The sequence below is a fragment of the Halichoerus grypus genome, chromosome 1 (genome assembly GCF_964656455.1).
Source record: "Halichoerus grypus chromosome 1, mHalGry1.hap1.1, whole genome shotgun sequence".
NCBI classification, from domain to species: Eukaryota; Metazoa; Chordata; class Mammalia; order Carnivora; family Phocidae; genus Halichoerus; species Halichoerus grypus.
This window is the reverse complement of record NC_135712.1, coordinates 216297107-216319500: the sequence shown is the minus strand read 5'-3', so window position 1 is coordinate 216319500 and position 22394 is coordinate 216297107. Positions and strand designations below refer to the sequence as shown.

At 62.5% G+C, this 22394-nt stretch overlaps 1 protein-coding gene across 1 annotated transcript; it reads left to right on the top strand.

Moving 5' to 3' along the window:
- Window positions 1–115: 115 nt before the first annotated feature.
- Window positions 116–22070, top strand: HCN2 (hyperpolarization activated cyclic nucleotide gated potassium and sodium channel 2). The gene is made up of 8 exons (XM_078058743.1): window positions 116–753; window positions 10886–11309; window positions 11924–12085; window positions 12997–13215; window positions 14582–14728; window positions 18123–18363; window positions 18598–18762; window positions 20915–22070. The coding sequence occupies exons 1-8, from the start codon at window positions 116–118 to the stop codon at window positions 21616–21618; spliced, it is 2700 nt and encodes an 899-aa protein (XP_077914869.1). The 3' UTR covers window positions 21619–22070.
- Window positions 22071–22394: the final 324 nt, after the last annotated feature.

The window sequence follows — 22394 nt, the reverse complement described above, 5'->3', positions numbered from 1 at the left end:
GCCCCGCCCCCCGCGGCTCCGCCCCGGCCCCGGCCCCGCCTACACCCCCTCCCTCGGGCTCGGGCCGGCGGCGGCGGCGGCGGCTCCGCTCCGCACTGCCCGGCGCCGCCTCGCCATGGACGCGCGCGGGGGCGGCGGGCGGCCCGGGGAGAGCCCGGGCGCGACCCCCGCGCCGGGGCCGCCGCCGCCGCCCGCGCCCCCCCAGCAGCAGCCGCCGCCGCCGCCGCCGCCCGCGCCCCCCCCGGGCCCCGGGCCCGTGCCCCCCCAGCAGCCGCCCCGGGCCGAGGCGGGGCCCCCGGAGGCGACGGACGAGGGCCGCCCGCGGGCCCGGCTCCGCAGCCGCGACAGCTCGTGCGGCCGCCCCGGCACCCCGGGCGCCGCGAGCACCACCAAGGGCAGCCCGAACGGCGAGTGCGGGCGCGGTGAGCCGCAGTGCAGCCCCGCGGGGCCTGAGGGCCCGGCGCGGGGGGCCAAGGTGTCGTTCTCGTGCCGCGGAGCGGCCGCGGGGCCCGCGCCCGGCTCGGGCGCGGGGCCGGGGCCGGCGGACGAGGCTGGCAGCGAGGAGGCGGGCCCCGCGGGGGAGCCGCGCGGCAGCCAGGCCAGCTTCATGCAGCGCCAGTTCGGCGCGCTCCTGCAGCCGGGCGTCAACAAGTTCTCGCTGCGGATGTTCGGCAGCCAGAAGGCTGTGGAGCGCGAGCAGGAGCGCGTCAAGTCGGCGGGGGCCTGGATCATCCACCCGTACAGCGACTTCAGGTACAGCCACCGGGAGGGGCCGGCCGGCGCGGAGGGGGCACCGCGAGCGGACGCGCGCGGGGGCCGTCCTTGGCGCACCTCGGGGAGGGCGGGGCTGCGCGCCCCGAGGGTGACCTCGAGGCCCCTCGGTGACCTCGGGCGCGTCCGGGACCCGCCCGGTAATGGCCTGGGCGCGCGAGGCCCCGCCCTTGGAGGGGCACTGGGAAGCGCGCGCAGGCTCCTGCCGTGACCCCCGCGCGCCCCCTCCCACGCACCCTGACATCTCCCTCCCTGCGGGATGCGCGCGCGTCACGGCCGCAGGACCAGGGTCTGAGCGCGGAGGGGCGGAGAGGACGAATAGAGGGGAACGTGGGCGCCGGGGAGGCGGCAGAGCGGAAGGAAGGAGGAAGGAAGGGCGCCCGGGAAGGACGTGTCCAGGAGAAGCTGGCGGAGAAGGGGTTAAGGGAACAAGGCCCTCTCCTACCGTCTCCACCTGCGCCCCACACCTCAGGGAGGCGCGTTCAGGGTCCGCGGGCCTAGGTACTGCGCGAGGACAGGGCGCTGAGGGTGCTGGGGTCCCCAAGCTGCCTTCTCTGAGCCGCAGCGGCCGGAGCCACTGGGTGGCGTGCCCTGTGTCAGTGGGTGTGTAGACGTTGATATGGATTAAGGCGGTTAATGCGTGGAAAGGCTCAGAGCAAGGCCCAGCTCAGGGTCACGGCCGAGTGTGTTTGTGGTTCTTGTTCCTGGGCGCGTGCCCTGTGGCCTGCAATTGTGAACCGTGCGTATCACGGCAGGCTCTGTATGTGTGATCAGGAGCATGTGACTGCAGGGGGCGTGGGCCTTTGGGCCATGGGCCGAGTGATCTGGGGGGCAGGCGGGCCGCAAGGGGTGTGTCTCTGTGGTAGGTGTGCTGGGGAGAGATGGGGTGCGTGTGCATGGGGTAGGTGTACACCGGTGGGCAGTCGGTACGAGCTGGGCTGTGTGCACAGTGTGTGTGTGTGTCTGTGAAGTTATGTATCCGCGAAGGAGGTGGTCAGTTGGGCTACAGAGGGTCTACACAGGGCCCGCCCAGCCTGGCTCTCAGGGCGGGCGCGGTTTCAGCACCACGGACAGCGCCCGAGGCTCTCCGGGCGCCTGCTTTGGAGCCCCCCACCCCGCGGTGCACTTGCTCAGGGATCTCCAGAGCTCGGAAAGGGGGGCTGTGGGATTCTCCCTTGTCCTGGCCCTTCTGCAGCTCCAGTGCTTGATGGCTCTGGAAACTGAGGCCCCAGGGGCACACAAGTCAGGGACAGACTGGGATTCCAACTCCTTACCCTTCAGACCTTTCCTGGGAGGTGAAGACAGCCTTAACCAGTGGCTTGAGTTTTCTGGGAGAGGCCAGGGGAGAGGGGACCTGGGGGGTTCCAAATGGGGTGCATCTGGATGGTCCTGACCTGCACAGGGGCGCACTGTTCCCTTGTAGGTGGTCCGGGCTGGGAGAGCTTGGGTCACTGTCTCAACTCATCTCCATGTGACCTGGCCAGCTGGCTGGGAAATGACCTCAGGGACACAATGGGCAGGGGAAGGTGGCTGCAGAACGTAGCCATTGCCCTGGGTCTTCTCCAGCTCATCTGCCTCTAGCAGTGGGTGGCCCTGGGGCACTTTTCAGTCTGCGGTGAGGGTGTGCCAGGGAGGAGCTGGGCTTCCTGGTTCCTGTGCCATTCTGAGCATAGTCACCTGTGAGAATCTGGGCAGGCCACATGGTCTGAGCTGAGCAGATAAATTGTAAGATAGGGTTGAGCAAGCAGGGGGGTGGTAAGTGTGTCCTGTAGTTGGAACTAGGGGAGACCCTGTCAAATTGAGAGCTTAAGGTATTTCCAAGCTGGGATGCAGTGGAGCCTCCACAGCCCCCCATGTGCCCCTTCTAGGCCCTTCTGATTCAGTACCCCAAGCTCCCTGAGGTCCTCCTGGGCCAGGTGCTGTGGGAGCACCTTACTGGTATTGATTCAGTCCTCGTGTCCGCTGTGAGGTGGGTGCTGCAGGTCTTCACAGAAGGGAGCACAGAGAGGAAAAGCCACTTGCCCAATGCCACACAGCTAGTCAGGGCCAAACTGGGGGCCCCGTGTCTGCGCTTTCAACAGCCTGGCGGCCCAGCCTCTGGCCACGTCCCGCCCGGGCCAGGAAGACATGGGAGGAAGAAGGCATTCTGGGGATTGTTGGAGATATTGGGGCAGCCAGGGCTGGGCTGTGGATCCTCACTCTGTTTCTATGTGTGTGTGAGTTTTTAGAAACTACTCACGGAGCAGTGGGGAGGGGCCTTTCTGGGCCTACTTCTCCACGCTTGCCCCTTTTAAATCTGACCCGACTGGGCAGATGCCACGCCCTCTGGTGCCCATAGCCACACACTGTACAGGATTGGAAAGAGAAAGAGGCGCCCAGGGCGCCTGGGTGGCTCAGTCAGTTAAGCGTCTGCCTTCGGCTCAGGTCATGATCCCGGGGTCCTGGGATCGAGTCCCACATCGGGCTCCCTGCTCCGCGGGAACCCTGCTTCTCCTTCTCCCACTCCCCCTGCTTGTGTTCCCTCTCTCGCTGGGTCTTTCTCTGTCAAATAAAAAAAAAAAAAGAGGCGCCCCCACCGGCCCCCAGGTTCCCTGCGCAAGGCCGCGGTGTCTCCACCTGCTTGAGCACCGGCTCTGTTCCCGTGCAGACTGGCCCAGCGCACACCTGCCACTGATTAATGTCTGGTGAACTGGACCCACCCTGCTGCGCCTCCTTGTGCCCAGGCCACATGGGGCTTCCAGAGGCGAGGGGCATCGGCAGGGGCCTCGAGGAGGGAGGTTCTTGACAAGTGGGAATGCGTGGGGAGGGCGTCCCGGGGAAAGGCCTGAAGGCAGGAGCCTGCCGTGTTCCCGGGCCAGGCCCCAGTGGTGGAGGGTGTTTGGGGCCATCTGCTGCCAGCCCCTGTGGCTGGGCTTGAGTCCCCTCTGGGCCTCCCTGCCTTGGTTTCCCCAAACGTGAGAGGTGGTGGTGTGAGCAAAAGGGGGTGTCTGACTTCCTCTGCCGCCCGGCCCCTCTCCCAGCTTCCCTGGAGTGACCAGCCTTTGCACGTGCTGCCCACTTGCCCTCGCATGCCCTCCCCCCCCAGTTCTGACCCTTGGTCTCCCAGCTCACCCCTCGCCTCCCCTGGGCCCTCTTCCCCTCCCCCTCATGCGTGTGGGCCCTGCCAGTTGCGTCACAAGCGGCCTTTCCACTCCACTCAGCATGGCTTGCTTGCCTCTCATCCCCTGCCGTGGGCACGAGGGCCCGTCGAGGCCGCTGTCCCTTCCTGGGGCCTGGAGTGTTTGTGGATTCGCTGAGGGGCACGCACGGGTCCCAAGCAGAGGCCGGTGGGATGGTGACTCTCACCCCCAGGCCGTTTTGGATGGGCCCAACCCCTTCTGAGGCTGTCTCTTCACTCGGGAAACCGGGCCTGTGGGTAACGCCGGTGCCGGCACTGAGAAGGCCGCGGAGATGCTCCAGCTGCTTCCATGGGGGAGCTGGTGGAGGACCAAGTTCAAGGGACAGAGAGAGCGGTCCAGCCGCGGAAGCCTTGATGTTCCTTCTGGGCACCCTGCAGTCCGTGCCCGAGTCGGGACGGGCGCCAGAACCAGAGGTCGAGGAGGGGAGCGGCCACGGGGCCTGCGTGGAGGCCCACAGCCACGGCCAGCACCTCAGCGAGTGCCCAGGGCCTTCTGCCCCTCCCCTCCAGAACAATAAGAAATGAAATGCAGTTAATTCCTGCTCCCTTCCCCTGGACCAGCGCTGATCCAGAGGCCAAGAGTCCTCATCGCCCCAGACAGAGTTTGGGTGAGTGGCTTTCAACCCGTTCCCAAGTCTGTAAGTGCCTCTAAGGTCTGACTTGAGTCTCTCCTGCTGCTGTTGATTTTCAGTTCGATAATCCCCGACTGTCTACCGCTGGGAGGCCTGGTGTGAGGGGAAAGAGATGAGTTGGTCCCTTTCCTGCCCCTCAGAGGCGTTTAGACAAAGCCAGGACCAGTGGACGCTGACCTGTGTCTGTGTCACATCCGCTGGGGTCCCCAGGGGGACTGGGATGGTGGAGGGGCTGGCTTGAAGAAACTGATGGGGCTGGAGGCCCCTGTCTCCCACCCCAGATGGCCCGGCAGATCCGCGGCAGATCAGTGTAGTGTGCTTTCTGCAAATCCCTGCATTAGCTCATGGGAATAAATCCTGCATTATCTGGGGTGTGGTGGGGACAGGGGCGGGACGAGGCTTTCTCTGGCTCCAGACCCAGCACGGAGGCTCGTGGGGTGGGTTAAGGACAGGGGACAAATCCATTTCCCCAGGGCCCACCTGGTAGGAGGAAGGAAGCTCCATGGTCCATGGGAAGGAAGGGGAAGGAACCAGCTGTGGCTGAGGTCCCCCTCCTCTCTGTAGGGGCTTCCTGCCAGAATTTGGAATTTCGGTTCCCTGCTTTAAAAACTTCATGTCTTCAAGCCCCTGGCCTCAACATCATGGGGCCTTCACAGGACCAGGGGTCTGCTTAGGGTGGGGGGGGCACACCCTGCCTAGTTTCCCCCATCAAGAAGCCTATGCCAAATCCAGCCAGCGCAGGCCACCGCATCTCCCTCCTGGACGCCGCCTTCTGCCCCCTTCTTGACCTTCCCACTGCCAGCACCAGCTTCCCAAGATACACAGTTGTCCGTCTTTCCCTCTCACTTAAAGCCTCCCAAGGCCCCACAGAGCCTGGCTCCCGCCCTCACCCATCTCCTCTCACCCCTGCTCTAGCACCAGGCCACCTGGCCGGCCATGAGAGGGGACATCCCACTGCAGCCACAGGACCTTTGCACTTGGGCTTCCTCCACCTGGGGCGCAGGGTCCCCTGAACGCTGCCAAACAGCTACTTCTCCATCATCTGCCCAAGTACCACACCCTCTGAGAAGCCCTCCCCACCCACTCTGGCTAAGGAGTGACCCTCTGGAGCATCCCATTCACTTATCTGTTTATGTGGAATGCCCGTCTCCCCTATTCTGGGCTACGGTGCCAGGGGAGAGCTGGGTCTGTGTGGTCACCAGGTGTCCTGGTGCCTGGCATACTCCCTGCCCCCCACAGCCTGCCCTGTCTCGGGCTCACCCCCTGAGGGCTCCCTTTCCTAATCCCGGACACTCGACTTGGATCTGTGACTCTTCATCGGAGGGCTCAGACTCTAATCCTCCAGCCCCTGCTCGCCCTTAATCACCGACCTCGGCCCTAATCCCCTCAGATTTGCCTGATCTGTAATTCCTGGAGCTGGGATCCTGCGGGGTGGGGAGGGGTGGGGAGGGGTGGGGGGAGGGTGCCTTTGCTCGCCAGCCCCCATCTGACCCTGCCCCCCCTTGGTCCTGGTGGAGGCCGCTTGTCAGCTACTGGAAGGGGCCCTGATCTCTGGCCTGGAGAAGTGTGGGCACCTGGCTTCTCTCACTCAGCTCTCACCGTGCCTTGGATTCTCCCTCTGAGCTGAGAGAAAGGAAGGGCAACTGCTCCCGCAAGAACCGGGCCTGGGGTGGTGGCAGTTCCGGGACCCCCGCTGAAGGCCCGTGCCCACGCGGGTGTGTGGGGTTGCGCCTGGGACAGGGCTCTGGGACCCTCTCCCAGCTGCAGGCCCAGGCTGGGGTCAGAGCCCTGCACTCCCTGGGAGACTATTGATCGTCCCAGCGGCGTCTCTCCGGGCTGAGCCTGCCTTTCTCTGTGAACGAGGCCGCTGCTGCCGTCCGGGGCTGCGCTGGAGACACAACGTAGGGACCTGGGTGTTCCCACAGAAGCGGGGGCCCCCTGGGGCCTCACTGTTATTTGTCAGGAAAGATTTTAAAATATGGGATTGAATTACAGTCATTGAAGGCCCTGGGTGGCTGAAAGCTGACTGTGCGCCAGGGGCCTGCCCAGTGGGGCCCCTGTGGTCCCTGCACCCCAGTCATGCCTGGATGGCCCAACGAGGGAAGGATCTAGGCAGATGAGGCACTGAGGCTCAGAGGAGAGAGATTAGTCCCAGGCCATGCAGCCCAGGAGCGAGGTCAGGGTAGGGGTCGGGGTCCGGCCGGGGCGGGGGGTGGGGGGTGTCCTTTGTCCCCTGCCTGGATCCTTTGCCCCTGTCCTCAGGTTTCCCTTGGTAGGTGTGTGCAGGGTCCCTCTTCTTCCTCCTGCCCTCTTCCAGGGGGACTGGAGGGCTGGAGGGGACAAGGATCAGGACTCTGGGCCCACGTGGGGGCATCCCGGTTGGACCAGGTGAGTCACCCTAGTGATGGCCCAGGCGTTGAGCCATTCTGCCCCAGAGCTGCCTCAGAACCCCTCCCCAGCCCCCTGATTCTGTTCCAACTCCTCATAAACCCAGAGGACACCAGCCAGCTTGGGAGAATAGGCTGCTCCAAGTGGCAGGGCCAGCGGTCATTCCCCAGGGACCAGGGGCTCTAGATGGGGCTCCAGGCCTGCAAGAGGGTTAGCCCTGACCCTAACCCTAAACAGGCAGGCAGAGAACTGAGGACAGGTCTTGGGAGCGGCAGGCTTGGGTCTCCACTCTTTGCCCCCACTCCCTGGTGGGGTCACCTCTGTGGTCTGTGAGTGCAGAAGTGTGATGCCTGCCCCTAACTCCCACCCAAGAATAAAGGGAGAGAGGGGCGCCTAGTTGGTTGAGCATCTGCCTTTGGCTCAGGTCATGATTCCAGGGTCCTGGGATCGAGCCCCGTGTCAGGGTCCCTGCTCAGCAGGGAGTCTGCTTCTCCCTCTCCCTGCCGCTCCCCCTGCTTGTGATTTCTCCTTCTCTCTGTCAAATAAATTTAAAAAAAAACTTTTTAAAAAATGAAAAATAAAAATAAAACACAGAAACTAAAAAAAAATAAGTCAAGGGAGAGAATGTCTGTGAAGGAGGCCCTCACACTCCAGCCATTTAGATTGTTTCTAAGCTCTCCCTGGTGGTTTCTGGTCCCCCCCACCATGGTTTCTAGGCTCTCCCTGGTAGTTTCTAGTCTCCCCCTGCCCCGGTTTTTAGGCCTCCTGGTGGTTTCTCATCCCCCCCACCCCATGGTTTCTAGGCCCTCTCCTGGTTTCTAGGCACCTCCCCCCAAAGGTTTCTGGGCCCTCTGGCCTTCTCAGTTACTCTTTCCTGCTTGCTTTGTCCCAGGGCCTGTGCCCCGAAGTTGGGGAGGAGGGCAAGTCTCAGTTCACAGAGGGTGTGGGGTGGGATTAGAAGCTCGACCACGGTGGAAGTGCTGGGGCAGCAGGCAGGTGGGGCCCCTCAATCCCGGTTCCCATGCCTTGGCTAGATTCAGGCAAAGGAAGGGAACTGAATTTTGAGCAGTTATTGGGTTTTGCCCTTAATCCCCACCCCCAGATCATGTGCATCCATTTAGTTCCCTCGAGGTCTTCCCCTGCATCCCCAGGCTCTCCCATCCCAGCCCGGGTCCTCACATCCACTCAGAGAGGGCTCCCCCCCAGGTGTGGGTGGGCCAGGCCCCCGGAGAACCCTCAAAGGCTGCCACCCCCGGCTCCTCCCTGATGGAGGGGAGAGTGGGGGCCCCGGCGCCGTGGGACCTACCCACGGTGACACCTGCCCCCAGGCGGAGAACTGGGTGTCAACCCAGGTCTGGCTGTTTCCGCCAAGGTGTCAGACGTTGGGTGCCTTCCAGCGTTTGGCTCTCGAAGACTGAGCTACTGTGAACATCTTGGTACAAATTGGTTTTTAATTTTTTCTCTTCCTCTTGGACAGTTTCCTTGGGATCACTTCCCTGAAGTGGAACTCCTGGGTCACCCCGCACGCATGGTGTTAATAGGTCCTCCCTTCCAGAAAGGAGCTTCCAGTGGCTCCCAGAACAGGGAGCTCGCTGTGGCCCAGCCAGGGCTGGGTCTCATGGCTTCTCATTTATTTGTGCTCATCTGGGCGAATCCCCCACCCCTGGGAACCTCGGTCTCCTCCTCTATCCATCCAGGAGGAGGAGCCAGGGAGTGGCAGCTTTTGAGGGTCCTCAGGAGCCCTGTCCTGCCCATGTGTGATCGAGCCTTCTCTAAATGCATGTGGGGCCCCCAGCCATGATGGGGGGGCACCCGGCCCATGGGAGAGCCCTGCACACACCTGCCTGGGGCTGATGTGATCTGGGGGTGGGGGGTGCTCCCTGCAGTGTTAAGTAAGGGCAAAATAAAATAAATGACTCTGTTCAGAATTCGAGACCCTCCTTTGCCTGAATCTAGACAGGGTGTGTGGGCTCAGACCCCGGATCTGGGGCATCTGCTCATCCCTGAGACCCCCCATCCCGTGGTCTGAGTTTTCCTTGTGTTTTTTTTATAGTGTCGATATATATAAAACATAGAGGTTGGCATTTAATCATTTACAAAAGTACAACTGAATGGCATTAAGTACATTCACAATGTTGTGCAACCATCACCACCATCCACGTCTGGAACTCTGTCACCCTCCCAAACAAAAACTCTCCCTCACCCACCTTCTCCCCCTTCCCTGCTCCTCAGCCCCCGGCCCCTACGAGCCCCCTTCCTGTCCGTGGACGGGTCTGCTCTGGACGTGTCACCCACGTGGACTCACACCCCGTGTGGCCTTCCGTGTCTGGTTCCCTCCCTGAGCGTCGTGGGCTCGGGGTCCGTCCCCGGGGCCGCACGTGTGGGCGCCTCGCTCCTATCCGTGGCCGAGGGACACGCACATGTGTGGGGGGCCGTGTGTGTATCCACGGACCCACTGAAGCTTCCCTCTTTGGCTGTTGTGAATCGTGATCCTGTGAACGTGCTGTGTGGTTATCTGAGTTCTTGGGGTTCATACTTGGGGTGGATTTGCTGGGTTAGACAGTAATTCTGTTTACATTTTTTAAAAGATTTTATTTATTTATTTATTTGAAAGAGAGAGAGAGCATGAGTGGCGGGAGGGGCAGAGGGAGAAGCAGGCTCTCCACCGAGCAGGGAGCTGGTCTCGGGGCTCGATCCCTGGGACCCCGGGATCATGACCCAAGCTGAAGGCAGATGCTTCACTGACTGAGCCACCCAGGCACCCCTCTGTTTACAGTTTTGAGGAACCAACAGAACAGTTTTCTTTCTTTCTTTTTTAAGATTTTATTTATTTATTTGACAGACAGACACACAGTGAGAGAGGGAACACAAGCAGGGGGAGTGGGAGAGGGAGAAGCAGGCTTCCCACTGAGCAGGGAGCCCGATGTGGGACTTGATCCCAGGACCCTGGGACCATGACCTGAGCCCAGGGCAGACGCTTAACGACTGAGCCACCCAGGCGCCCAGAACAGTTTTCCTTCGGAGTAGTTTTGGTTTGTGTTTTCTTGATGGCTCTGTGCTGGGCATCTGTCCGTGTGGGGCCGACTGCAGCACCCGTAGGTCCCCATGCTTTATTCAGAGCACCTGCCCAGCCATCGACAGATGCCCCTTGCATGGACAGGCCTTTCTCTGAGAGCACTTCCCAGGTGGAGTTTTGAATTGACCCCAGGGACTTGTATCTGCCTTGGGGGTATTTGGGAGTGGGATCAACCAGTCTTCACGTTTTCAGGTGAATTTGTCACATTAAATGTCCTGCCGCTCAGCTCCTCAGGCAGCCCTGCAGCTCCTGGGGGGCCTTGGCCTCTTCCTTGCTGCCTCCCACCCCCAAGGGTCCCCCTTCTCTGCCCTCACGCGGGAGCCCAGGTGCTCCAGAAAGAGATGGAGTACTCCAGATCCTGCCTGCTCCGCTCCCCCCAGCCCCTGCCCCCCCCACTCCCGGTCACCCCAGCTGCCCCCTCCTCCTCGCTTTTTTCCCCTCCCCTTCCTCATCCAGAGTATTTTTTTGGCGCTAACCCTTGGTCTCACATATTGGACCTTTTTGGTCATGGGAAACATGTAACCAAATTTGGGGCCATCTCTTGGGCTCTGCCAGGTCTCCTGCTTCTTCCAGGAGGGAAGGTGGGAGCTGGGCCAGCAGGAGGGACCCGGGCTGGGGGAGCCCAGTGGGCAGTGGGGTGCTGTCTGGGGGTGGGAGGGCTTCCTGGAGGTGGGGTACACACTAACTGTGACTCAAGGCCAAAGTCTTGGCTTTGTTGGAGGAGGCGAGGTCTGGGCTGGATTCTTGAAGGTGCAGGTGTGAGGTGGGGACGGCTAGCCTGGCAGAGGGCTGGGCGTGGGCAACGGCCTGGAGGCGTGACAGCCCACGCCTCGCCCCCAGGTTCTATTGGGACTTCACCATGTTGCTGTTCATGGTGGGAAACCTCATCATCATACCTGTGGGCATCACCTTCTTCAAGGACGAGACCACGGCCCCGTGGATCGTGTTCAACGTGGTCTCGGACACATTCTTCCTCATGGACCTGGTGCTGAACTTCCGTACGGGCATCGTGATTGAGGACAACACGGAGATCATCCTGGACCCCGAGAAGATCAAGAAGAAGTACCTGCGCACGTGGTTCGTGGTGGACTTCGTGTCCTCCATCCCCGTGGACTACATCTTCCTCATCGTGGAGAAGGGCATCGACTCCGAGGTCTACAAGACGGCGCGCGCGCTGCGCATCGTGCGCTTCACCAAGATCCTCAGCCTCCTGCGGCTGCTGCGCCTGTCGCGGCTCATCCGCTACATCCACCAGTGGGAGGAGGTGCGCGCGCGCGAGGTCGCGGGCCGGGGCGGAGGGCGCCAGGTGTGGGCAGGTGCGCCCGCCAGGGGGGTCTTGGGGGCGCTGCGAGGGCCAGGGGCAGAGCCACGCGGGGCGGGGGAGACATGCGTGGAGTCGGGGGGGAGGTCCGCGGGGCGGGTCACGTGACGCATTCGCGCCCCTTCCCTTCATTGTGCCCTGTAAGAGGAGGAACCACAGCCCCCTCGGCTCCCAGGAGCGACATCACGCCCCTCTTCCCGAAGTCGGGACCCGATCAGCACTGAGAGTCACCCGACTCCTGCCGCCCATGTCCTCCAGCCCGCGCCCGGCGATGTCGCCCCTCCCCCGCCCCGGTTTTCAGGGCTGCCCAAGGCTCCGAGGGCGGAGGCGGGTGGGGACCGGGCCTGGGGAAGAGGCGGCGGGCCTGGGAGGGGAGCGGGCGGCCGACCCGGGCCACGCTCTCGTCTACGGCATTTTGCTAACCTCAAGGGCGGCGGGGGCGCCTGCGGCAGCTGTCGGGCCACATAGGTCTCTCCTGGGCGCCCCGTCCTCCTCCTGCCCCTGCACGGGAGAAGCGGCGGCCGGAGGGGACCCTCACGCCCCGCCCCGCCCCGCAGATCTTCCACATGACCTACGACCTGGCGAGCGCGGTCATGCGCATCTGCAACCTCATCAGCATGATGCTGCTGCTGTGCCATTGGGACGGCTGTCTGCAGTTCCTGGTGCCCATGCTGCAGGACTTCCCGCGCAACTGCTGGGTCTCCATCAACGGCATGGTGGTGAGCCGGCGGGTGCGCGCTGGCGGGGAAACCGAGGCCCGGGAGTGCGCGGTCCCCGCAGCCCCACTCAGAGCCCCGGGGGTGCGCGGCTGGCGGGGAAACCGAGGCCCGGGGGTGCGCGGTCCCCGCAGCCCCCACTCAGAGCCCCCGGGGGTGCGCGCTGGCGGGGAAACCGAGGCCCGGGAGTGCGCGGTCCCCGCAGCCCCCACTCAGAGCCCCGGGGGTGCGCGCTGGCGGGGAAACCGAGGCCCGGGAGTGCGCGGTCCCCGCAGCCCCCACTCAGAGCCCCCGGGGGTGCGCGCTGGCGGGGAAACCGAGGCCCGGGAGTGCGCGGTCCCCGCAGCCCCCACTCAGAGCCCCGGGGGTGCGCGGCTGGCGGGGAAACCGAGGCCCGGGAGTGCGCGGTCCCTGCAGTCCCCACTCAGAGCCCCCGGGGGTGCGCGGCTGGCGGGGAAACCGAGGCCCGGGAGTGCGCGGTCCCTGCAGTCCCCACTCAGCGCGCGCTTGGGGTGCTCCCGCGACTTGGAGCCTTTCGGACCCTGGCGGTGGAGAGGGGGTTCCTTGGCGGCAGGAGCGTGACAACCACACCTCCTGTCACCCAGAGATAATGTCATCTGCTTACAGTGTTTTGATTGATTCCACGTTTTATTTCCATACATTTATTTAAGAGGCAGCTTTATTGCGTCCTAAATGGGAAAGCAGTGTCATGGGCCATAAGAAGTCAGAACCACAGAGGGAGGACCCAAGCACCTGTTGATTCCTGGCTGAGATGTTGCCTGTTAGCAGGGGCGAGTCTGGGGGGCCAAACTCAGGCCTAGAGGTTCAGCAGGTCTGGGGGGATGGGTCTGGGGTCAAGGAACTCCCTGGGGGCCGTGAGCCCCCTCCCACCCGCCCCCCCCATGGCCTTGCAGAACCACTCGTGGAGCGAGCTCTACTCCTTCGCGCTCTTCAAGGCCATGAGCCATATGCTGTGCATCGGGTACGGGCGGCAGGCCCCGGAGAGCATGACGGACATCTGGCTGACGATGCTGAGCATGATCGTGGGTGCCACTTGCTACGCCATGTTCATTGGCCACGCCACTGCCCTCATCCAGTCTCTGGACTCCTCACGGCGCCAGTACCAGGAGAAGGTCTGAGGGGGAAGGCACGCTCTGGAGGTCTGGGGGGTCCACTCCGCCGTCCCCCAGCTTCCTGCGCTGTGCTTAGGACAGGGGCCAGCAGGGAGTGTGGGGGCTGAGGACCCTAGAGAGGTCTGTGGCTGTGATTAGCAGGAGCAGGCCCCCAAGACGGTGAGGGAGGGAGGAAAGTTGAGCCTGGAGGGAGAGGGGTGGGACGGGTGGAGGGGGACACAAGCTGAGCAGAAGGTGAGAGTCAGGGGGTCCAAACAGAGCAAAGCCAGTCTGTGGGGCATCAGAAAGCTCCATGGGGGCTGGGGGTGCTGGAGCGGGGCTGTCTAGGGGGCAGGGCTCACCCCGGGGTCTCTGGGCCAGCTTGGGAGGGGCTAGGGCAGGGAAGGCACAGGGAAGAGTCTAAAAGTCCTGAGGTCGCTCGAGGACATGCTCAGGGGCTGGGCCTATAGAGGAGGCCTCTGGGGGAGCAGGGAGGTCTGGCCCCTCAGACCTGGCCTCTGGGTGGGGACAGCCTCCACAGGGCTGGTCCTAGGGCTGGGAGGCCGGGAAGGGCAGAGGGGGCGGTGGCCCCAGGTGCTGGCCCTCCTGGACACCGCCCCATCTGTCCTGCACTGCTACCTAGTGGCCAGTCCTGGCTGGGCCACCCCCAATGCCGCTGCCCCCCGGCAGTGCCAGCTGGGTCAGCCGGGTCAGCTGGGCCTGGTGCCAGGCACCCCGGCTGTCCGGAAGCCACGGGCCTCACACCCAGACATGAGCTGGTGCTGCCACCCGCCCCGCATCACGGGTTCCGCTGAGCTCAGGGCAGCTGTGTCCGGGCGGAGCAGTGGCGGAAACGGGGCTGGGGCACCCCTGGGAGCACCATCCTGGGGACAGCAGGGCCTGGCACCCCCGCCTGGTGCCCACATCCCCGCTCTGCTCAGGAGGGGCTGAGCCAGTAGTTTCTGGAAAGATCTTTGGGGAGGGGAGCCTCTGGGATGGGGCCCAGGATCTTGGGGGCCCTCAGGGGTCTAGTCCAGCCTACTGTAAGGGCCTAGAGTCAAGCCGTCCACCCAGTTCTAAGGGGTAGGGCTGCCAGATAAAACTCAGGACACAGGGAATAATTCTTCTCAGTATAAGCTTGTCCCAGACATTGCACGGGACATCCGTAACTATTTTTGCTGTTTATTTAAAATTCAGATTTAAGGAAGCCCCTCGTGTTTCTTGTCATTGTTGTCAAAGCTGGCAGCCCAGCCTGGGCCGAAGCAGGGTCCCCGGAGCCGGCAGCCGCTGACCCGGGCCCCCCCCCGTTGTGCAGTCCAAGCAGGTGGAGCGGGGTCCCCGGAGCCGGCAGCCGCTGACCCGGGCCCCCCCCCCCCCCGTTGTGCAGTACAAGCAGGTGGAGCAGTATATGTCCTTCCACAAGCTGCCAGCCGACTTCCGTCAGAAGATCCACGACTACTATGAGCACCGTTACCAGGGCAAGATGTTCGACGAGGACAGCATCCTGGGGGAGCTCAACGGGCCGCTGCGGGAGGTGAGGTCTCCCTCACTCGGGACTCTCCCGACCACCAGGCTCCCCGTCCTGGAGATGAGGGGCTGGCCCAGCTGCAGCGTCAGCTGGACACGTCCACACGCTGTCTCCCTCTGGGAGCCTTCCTGTGCTGCATCCCCACGACCCCCCAAGGGTCCCCACGACAGCCTCTGCCTGATTCCACTTAGCCCGTCTGGGGTCCCTTGCTAGACAGAGGGGACACAGGGGAGAGGCAGACCAGAGCAGATGAGCCCAGGGTGGTCGTCAGCCTTGGCTGAGTACGAGGACCTTGTGTGGCTTTGGGCAAGGTGCCCAGGGCAGCTGTAATCAGTTCCCACCAGCCGGGGGGCTTACAACGATGGAGATCGATTCTGTCCCATTCTGGAGCCTAGAAATCCCAGACCCAGGTGTCGTGGGGCCACACGCCTTCCGGAGGCTCCAGGACAGGGTCCTTCTTGCCTCTCCCAGCTCCTGGTGGCCCTCAGCATGTGGCTACCCACCCCCCATCGCTGCCTCTGCGATCACATGGCCTCCTCCCCTGTATGCCTGTGTCCCTCCTCTTAGAAGGACACCTGTCACTGGCTTCAGGGCCACCCTAATCCACTACAACCTCGTGTTAACTAATTACACCTGCGAGACCCTATTTCCAAGTAAGGTCCTGTTCACAGGTACCAGGGGTCAGGACTTGGACATATGTTTTTGGGGGGCACGACTGAGCCCACAACGCTCACCAGGCAGTTGCCGGGTGCCTACTATGAGCCCTGCCCTGTGCCATCAGGGAGGCGGGGCTGAGGGACCATCACAGTGACCGCGAGCTTGCAGGAGCAGCTCTGGAAAGGATGGGGGAGGTGGGGAGGTGACGTCTGAGCGAGGCCAGGGAGCCTGCAGGTGTCCTGGTGGCAGTCACAGCCCGGGCCAAGGCCCTGAGGAGGGAAAGATGACGTGCGTCCTGAGGACCAGGGTGAGGATGAGGAGGGCCAGTGGGACGGGGCCTGGGCGCTGCCACAGGTCGGTGCAGACTGGGATTTCTTCTGAGGGTGGGGACCACTGCCTCCCAGGAGGCAGGCGCTCACTGAAAGTGTTTAATTGTACTGGATCATTCATTCATTCGTAGAGAGATACCCCATAGACCATAAAAGGCATACAGTCCGGTAGTTTGTGGAGGTTTTAAAAACTGTTTATATTAATTAATTAATTAATTTATTTATTTATTTATTTTAAGTCATCTCTGCACCCATGTGGGGCTTGAACTCACGGCCCTGAGCTCAAGAGCCGCACGCTCCGCAGGCTGAGCTGGGGGGCGCCCCGCGGTCCGGTAGCCTTTAGCATCGCCGTTACCACTGTCTGAGCACACAGCACTCTGGGCCCCCAGAAGGGCGCCCGTAGCCGCTGTCCACCACTCCTCGGTCCCCTCCCCAGCCTCTCGCAAGCCATAGTTGGTAATTATTTAAGTGTTTACACAATTCCAAGGTCAAATTTACAAAAACACATATATTCAGAAAGTTTCTGGCCTCTATCCTGTCCCTCTACCTGATTTCCTCCTGCTCTGTCTTCCATCCTCTTTTTTAACGCAAAACAAAGGCGTGCCCGCCTCTCCCAACTCCCTTCGCTGGACCCTTCCTGCTGCAGGGTCCTCCAGGCAGCAAGGCCCCAGGGCTGCTGGCCCCCAGGGTCCCTGATCCCCGCGGGTGGCAGTCATGGCATGTGCCCTTGCGGGTTTGCTCGCGCAGTTGGGGTAGGGCTGAGGGGTGAGGGTAGGACCCAGTCCCTCTGAGAACGGGCGCCATGTTGTGCACCCCGCGGCGCTGCGAGGGGCACCCACCCCAAATGCACAGGTGGGCGGTGCATCGGGGCAGCCATGTGGGGTTCCCGTGCTCCATCAGTGCTCGCTACATACAGCAGGTGCCAAATGTGTGTTTGCTGTGTGGGGTGGGATGTCGTGTTCCATACCCACCTTCTGCACACAGCAGGGGCTCCATCTGCTTTCCCTACATAGCAGACACTCAGTACCTGACTCCTGTGCAGCGTAGGTGTTCAGTACCTCCTCTCTGTATACAGCAAGCACTCAGCACAAATGTGCTGCACAGAGCAGGCCCCAATACCTGCTTGCTGCATACAGCAGGTGCACGGTACATGCTTGCTGTGCACACCCAGATTTGGGGGTTCACCCACACTTCCCTGTGGTGCTTGTACGGTTGGGTTTTTCCATGTAGATCCCTTTGGGATTATCCTGGAGTATCACGTGGGGGAGGGATTCAGGTTCATCTCCTGCTCTGGGGCTGAAGTGTCTGGTTTTGCCTCGCAGCTTGTGGGGCCACCTCCAGCTTGCCCCATCGTGCTTGGACGGATCTCCAGGCTTCCCTCCACTCGATCCCGTCTGCTCTGTGTGCCGAACCCACACGGAGCGGCGGAGGCTGAACGGCGGGTTTCAGTGTGTTGGAGGGCTCGTCCCACCTTCCTGCTCTTCTTTTTTACAGCAGGCTTTCCTGCTATTTTTGTTCGTTTGTTCTAAATGACCTTGCCTAGTGTCAGCAGTTCCAAAGCAAACCTGATGGTATTTCCGTTGGGATCCTGGTACACGTGTACATGAATGGAGAGAATGGATGTCTCTTGTCTTTATGGCGGTGAGGAGCTCTGCCTAACCACGGAGCATGCTCCGGCATCCCGCCGTGCCTTTCGGAGTGTCTCCACGCTCTCCTCAGACAGGTCCGGACGTTCCTTAAGCTCAAGCCCTGCTGTCTTACTCAGCTCTCTGTGCTGGTGTAAATAGGGTCCCCTCATCCACTGTGTCCTCTTCTCAGGGGTTGTTGATTTTCAAGGTTCAGCTCCCCCTTTTATCAAAATGTATCTTATTGAAGAGTGTGCACTGGATGGGTGAGCATGAGGCCCTCAATAACCAACACTCAGACTGAATGTGGAACATTCCCACCCTCACCCTGATCTCTGCCACCACTGAGTCCTTTACTGTTTCTTGGGTTTGTACGCTGATTTTTTGTTTATTGCTTGCTATTCTGACTGACTTCTCTGATGTAGTTTCCCAGGGATTCTTTGGGGTTTCCCAGGTCATCATATTAAAAAAGATAGTAAAGAGATTTAGCGTCACTTTTCCCTTCCCAGTTCTTGTGCTTCTGGTGGCTTTTTCCTGCCTAATTGCACTGGCCAGCGTTGCTAACAGAGTTAACTCGCGGGGAATCAGCACACATCTTTTCTTGCTCCTGCCTTTGGCGGTAAAAGCTCCAGGGTCTGCCCAGTAAGACGCCAGCTTTCAGGCTACGGTGTTGAGCTGCTTTGGTAGATGAAGAAACTGAGTGTCTGAGGGAGGAGACGGCCCCAAATGGAGGGCAAGATGGAAACAAGGGCTTGTGGCCTGTGTCATCCCTGCTTCCCGCCCCTACAGGAGATTGTCAACTTCAACTGCCGGAAGCTGGTGGCCTCAATGCCACTGTTTGCCAATGCGGACCCCAACTTCGTCACAGCCATGCTGACCAAACTCAAATTCGAGGTCTTCCAGCCAGGTGACTACATCATCCGCGAGGGCACCATCGGCAAGAAGATGTATTTCATCCAGCACGGTGTGGTCAGCGTGCTCACCAAGGGCAACAAGGAGATGAAGCTGTCCGATGGCTCCTATTTCGGGGGTGAGCGTCTGTGGGGGCCCGGGGCTGGGGACGGAGCTGTACCCTTCCGGGGGGGGAGGGGAAGGCGGGGAGCCTGCAGGGGTGTCTGGGTGGAAGGGTCACACTGGCAGAGGTGAGGAGGCCGGACTGCGCTCACAGCCGGTGGGAGGGCCCCGGGGACGGATGGGGCAGGTAGGTGCTGCCCAGCGGCCGAGGACCTGATGGGCTGAGGTTGCCGCCCTCGGCCACACGCAGAGATCTGCCTGCTGACGCGGGGCCGGCGCACGGCCAGCGTGCGTGCGGACACCTACTGCCGCCTCTACTCCCTGAGCGTGGACAACTTCAACGAGGTGCTTGAGGAGTACCCCATGATGCGGCGGGCCTTCGAAACCGTCGCCATCGATCGCCTGGACCGCATTGGTGAGTAGGCCGGTCTCCGGGGGGCATCCGCCTGTGATGAGGGGGCGTGGCCTGGCTGACCCTCCAGCGCCTTCTAGTCCCCAGTCAGATTCTCTGGCCTGCTTTGTCCCGTGGCCAAACGTGGCCCTGGTTTCCCAAGGAAGAGCCAGTGTGGAGTGTTTCCATTTGTGCAGAACTTCTGCTCACTTGGCAAATGTTTGTTGAGCACCTACAGCGTGCCAGGAGGTGTGGACGGCGGACCGAGAGGCTGTCTCGGAGGCCGCCCTCAGACTCATGTCACAGAGGAGGGGCTTCCTTGTGATGCTGAGCGGAGGCCAGGATGAGTAGCTGTTGCCCGGTAGAAAGGGACGAGGCATGTTCTGGGAGTGGACACAGAGATCTGGAGAAGCTGGGAGGAGGGAGGTGGGGGAGGCAGGCAGGGACCAGGCACACGGGACTGACTAGGTGTGGATGCAGGAGCTTGGACTGTAAATCAGGAGCAGTAGGGAGCCATGGATGGTTCTAGGCAGGGGAGGGCCTGATAGGATTTGCATTGTACGAGGGCAGGTAGGTTACAGGAAGGAGACAGAGGCCTGGCCTTGAGCGAAGTGGCCTCCGGTGTAGGGAGAGGCCAAGGGTAATTTCAGAATCCGTGGAGAGGTGGAGCCCCCAGGACCTGCTGATGACTAGATGTATGAGTCAGGCAGATGGCGGCTCTTGGTGCTATTTGTGGGAATGAAAACAACTGAAGAGAAGACGGGGTGGAGAGCAGCGGTGTTAGAGGAGAGACTTCTGAGTAGACAGGAAGCAGTCGATTCATGTTGTATACAAGAGGCACTCAACAATTTGCTGTATACAGTAGGTGCTCAGCATGTTCGCACGCGGCAGGTGCGTAGATATGTTTGCTACATGCAAAAGGTTCTCAGCATACGCTTGCTGTATATTTGGAGGGCACGAGGCTCGGGCTGAGTACTGGCAAGTGCTGTCGGTGTGCTCTCGGCGCACACGGCGGGTACTCAGTGCACGACTGCGCAGGAGGGACAGCGCGTGCTTGCTGCAGGGTGACCCCTGCTTTGTGTGCACGGCAGGCACTTCATGTGCTCGCTGTATACTATGGGTGCGCTATGCGCTTCCTGTATACAAGAAGTGGTCCATGCATGCTGGCAGTATACAGTAGGTGTCTCATGCCTGCTTTGCGTATGCAGTAGGTGCTCTGTGTGCTTACTACACACAAGTACTGGGCTATGCTTGTCGTATACAGCAGGAACTCGATGCCTGCTTGCTGTATATATACGGCGGCAGGTCATGCCTACCTACTGCATACAGCACGTGCTCAGTTCTGCTTGCTATACATAGCAGACAGTTGGTATCTGCTTGCTGTAGGCAGGAGGGGCTCCATGCACACTCGCTGTACACAGGGAGTGCGTACGTGGATGCGGCCGTTGCTTGATCCGTGTGCCACCGTGTGCCAGCGCACAGAACAAGTGCCCAGCACCTGCTCGCTCTCCACGTGCTTGCTGTATACAGCAGGTGCTCGATTTCTACTGTATAGAGAAGGTGCTCCATGCATGTTTTTGGTTTTTTTTTTTTAAGATTTATTTATATTTGACAGAGAGAGACGCAGCGAGAGAGGGAACACAAGCAGGGGGAGTGGGAGAGGGAGAAGCAGGCTTCCCGCTGAGCAGGGAGCCCGATGCGGGGCTCGATCCCAGGACCCCGGGATCATGACCTGAGCCGAAGGCAGATGCCTGACGACTGAGCCACCCAGGCGCCCTCCATGCATGTTTATTATCTACGACAGGTGTGTGTCTGATACCAGCAGGTTCGTGGCCCTGCCTGTGGCACGCAGGATGGGCACTCCGCGCACACTGGCCCTACAGAGTAGGTGCTGATACCTGCTTGCTGTATCCAGCAGGCGCTCAGTACACGCAGCGGTATGTGCACTGGATGTGCACAGTGGGTGCCCAGTACCTGCTAGCTGTATGCAGGAGGTGCTCCATGTATGCTTGCAGCATATACAAAAGTTCTTACGGTGCACAGCAGGTGCCTGATGACAGGCTCTGTACACGGCACGCGCCTCCCTGCGGGCTGCACGTAGGCGGGGCCCCTGCGCACACGCGCCGTGCACCCTTCGCGCCGTGCGCCCGCGCTGACGCCCCTGCCCCGCCCCCAGGCAAGAAGAACTCGATCCTGCTGCACAAAGTGCAGCACGACCTCAACTCGGGCGTGTTCAACAACCAGGAGAACGCCATCATCCAGGAGATCGTCAAGTACGACCGCGAGATGGTGCAGCAGGCCGAGCTGGGCCAGCGCGTGGGCCTCTTCCCGCCGCCGCCGCCGCCGCAGGTCACCTCGGCCATCGCCACGCTGCAGCAAGCCGTGGCCATGAGCTTCTGCCCGCAGGTGGCGCGCCCGCTCGTGGGGCCGCTGGCGCTCGGCTCGCCGCGCCTCGTGCGCCGCCCGCCCCCGGGGCCCGCCCCCGCGCCCTCCACCGCCGCCTCGCCGGGGCCCGCGCCCTCCGCCGCCAGCCCCCCGGGCGCGCCCGCCAGCCCACGGGCGCCGCGGACCTCGCCCTACGGCGGCGCGCCCGGCTCCCCCGCCGCACCCCGCGCGGGATCCGCGCTGCCCGCGCGCCGCCTGAGCCGCGCCTCGCGCCCGCTGTCGGCCTCGCAGCCCTCGCTGCCCCACGGCGCGCCCGGCCCGGGCCCCGCGGCCTCGGCGCGCCCGGCCAGCAGCTCCACGCCGCGCTTGGGGCCCGCGCCCGCCGCCCGGGCCGCAGCGCCCAGCCCGGACCGCAGGGACTCGGCTTCGCCCGGCGTCGCCGGCGGTCTCGACCCGCTGGACTCCGCGCGCTCGCGCCTCTCGTCCAACTTGTGACCTTCGCCACGCCGCCCCGCGGGCCCGGGCGGGCCGGGGGCGGGGCCGTCATCCACACCAAAGCCATGCCATTGCGCGCTGCCCCGGCCGCTGGCCGCCCGCCCCAGAAGCCATAGAGGAGTCCTAGGTAGTTGTAGTCGGACGGGCGGGCCGGGGCGGCGGGGCAGTCCCCTCCGAGCCTCCGCCGTGCCCCTCGTCGCCCTGCGCCCACCCACATCGTCCTCGCCCACCCCCACCCCCACCCCCGGCGGCGGCCTCGCCTGCGTGCGTGCGTGCGAGCGAGGGGGCTCCCTTCACCTCGGTGCCTCAGTTCCCCCAACTGTGAAACGGGGACGGGGACGGCCCCGTGGCCGAAAGGAGATGGCTGTGGAGTCCTGCCCGCCCCCACCCTCGTAGGTGGCCCGTCCGATGAGGATTCTGTTTTTTTTAAGTGCAATACTTGGCCCGCCGGCTTCCTGCTGCCCCCATCGCACTCACGCAATAACCGGCCCGGCCCCCGTCCACGCGCGTCCCGTGGTGACCTCCCCGGAGCGGGCACACCCAGCCCCCTCCAGCGCCCGGCGCCCAGGGGTGGCAGTCCCGGCTGCGCCGGGGCGCGGGGTGTGAGGCCGGGCCGCCGTTGAGATGAATGTACTGACGAGCCGAGGCAGCAGCGCCCCCACCGCGCTCCACGCCCCTAACCCCCACACCCCCATTCCGCGCAATAAACGACAGCATTGGCGTCCAGCCTGCAGGCCTCTGATTGCTTGGCGCTAGGTCCCAGGTGGTCAGGCGCC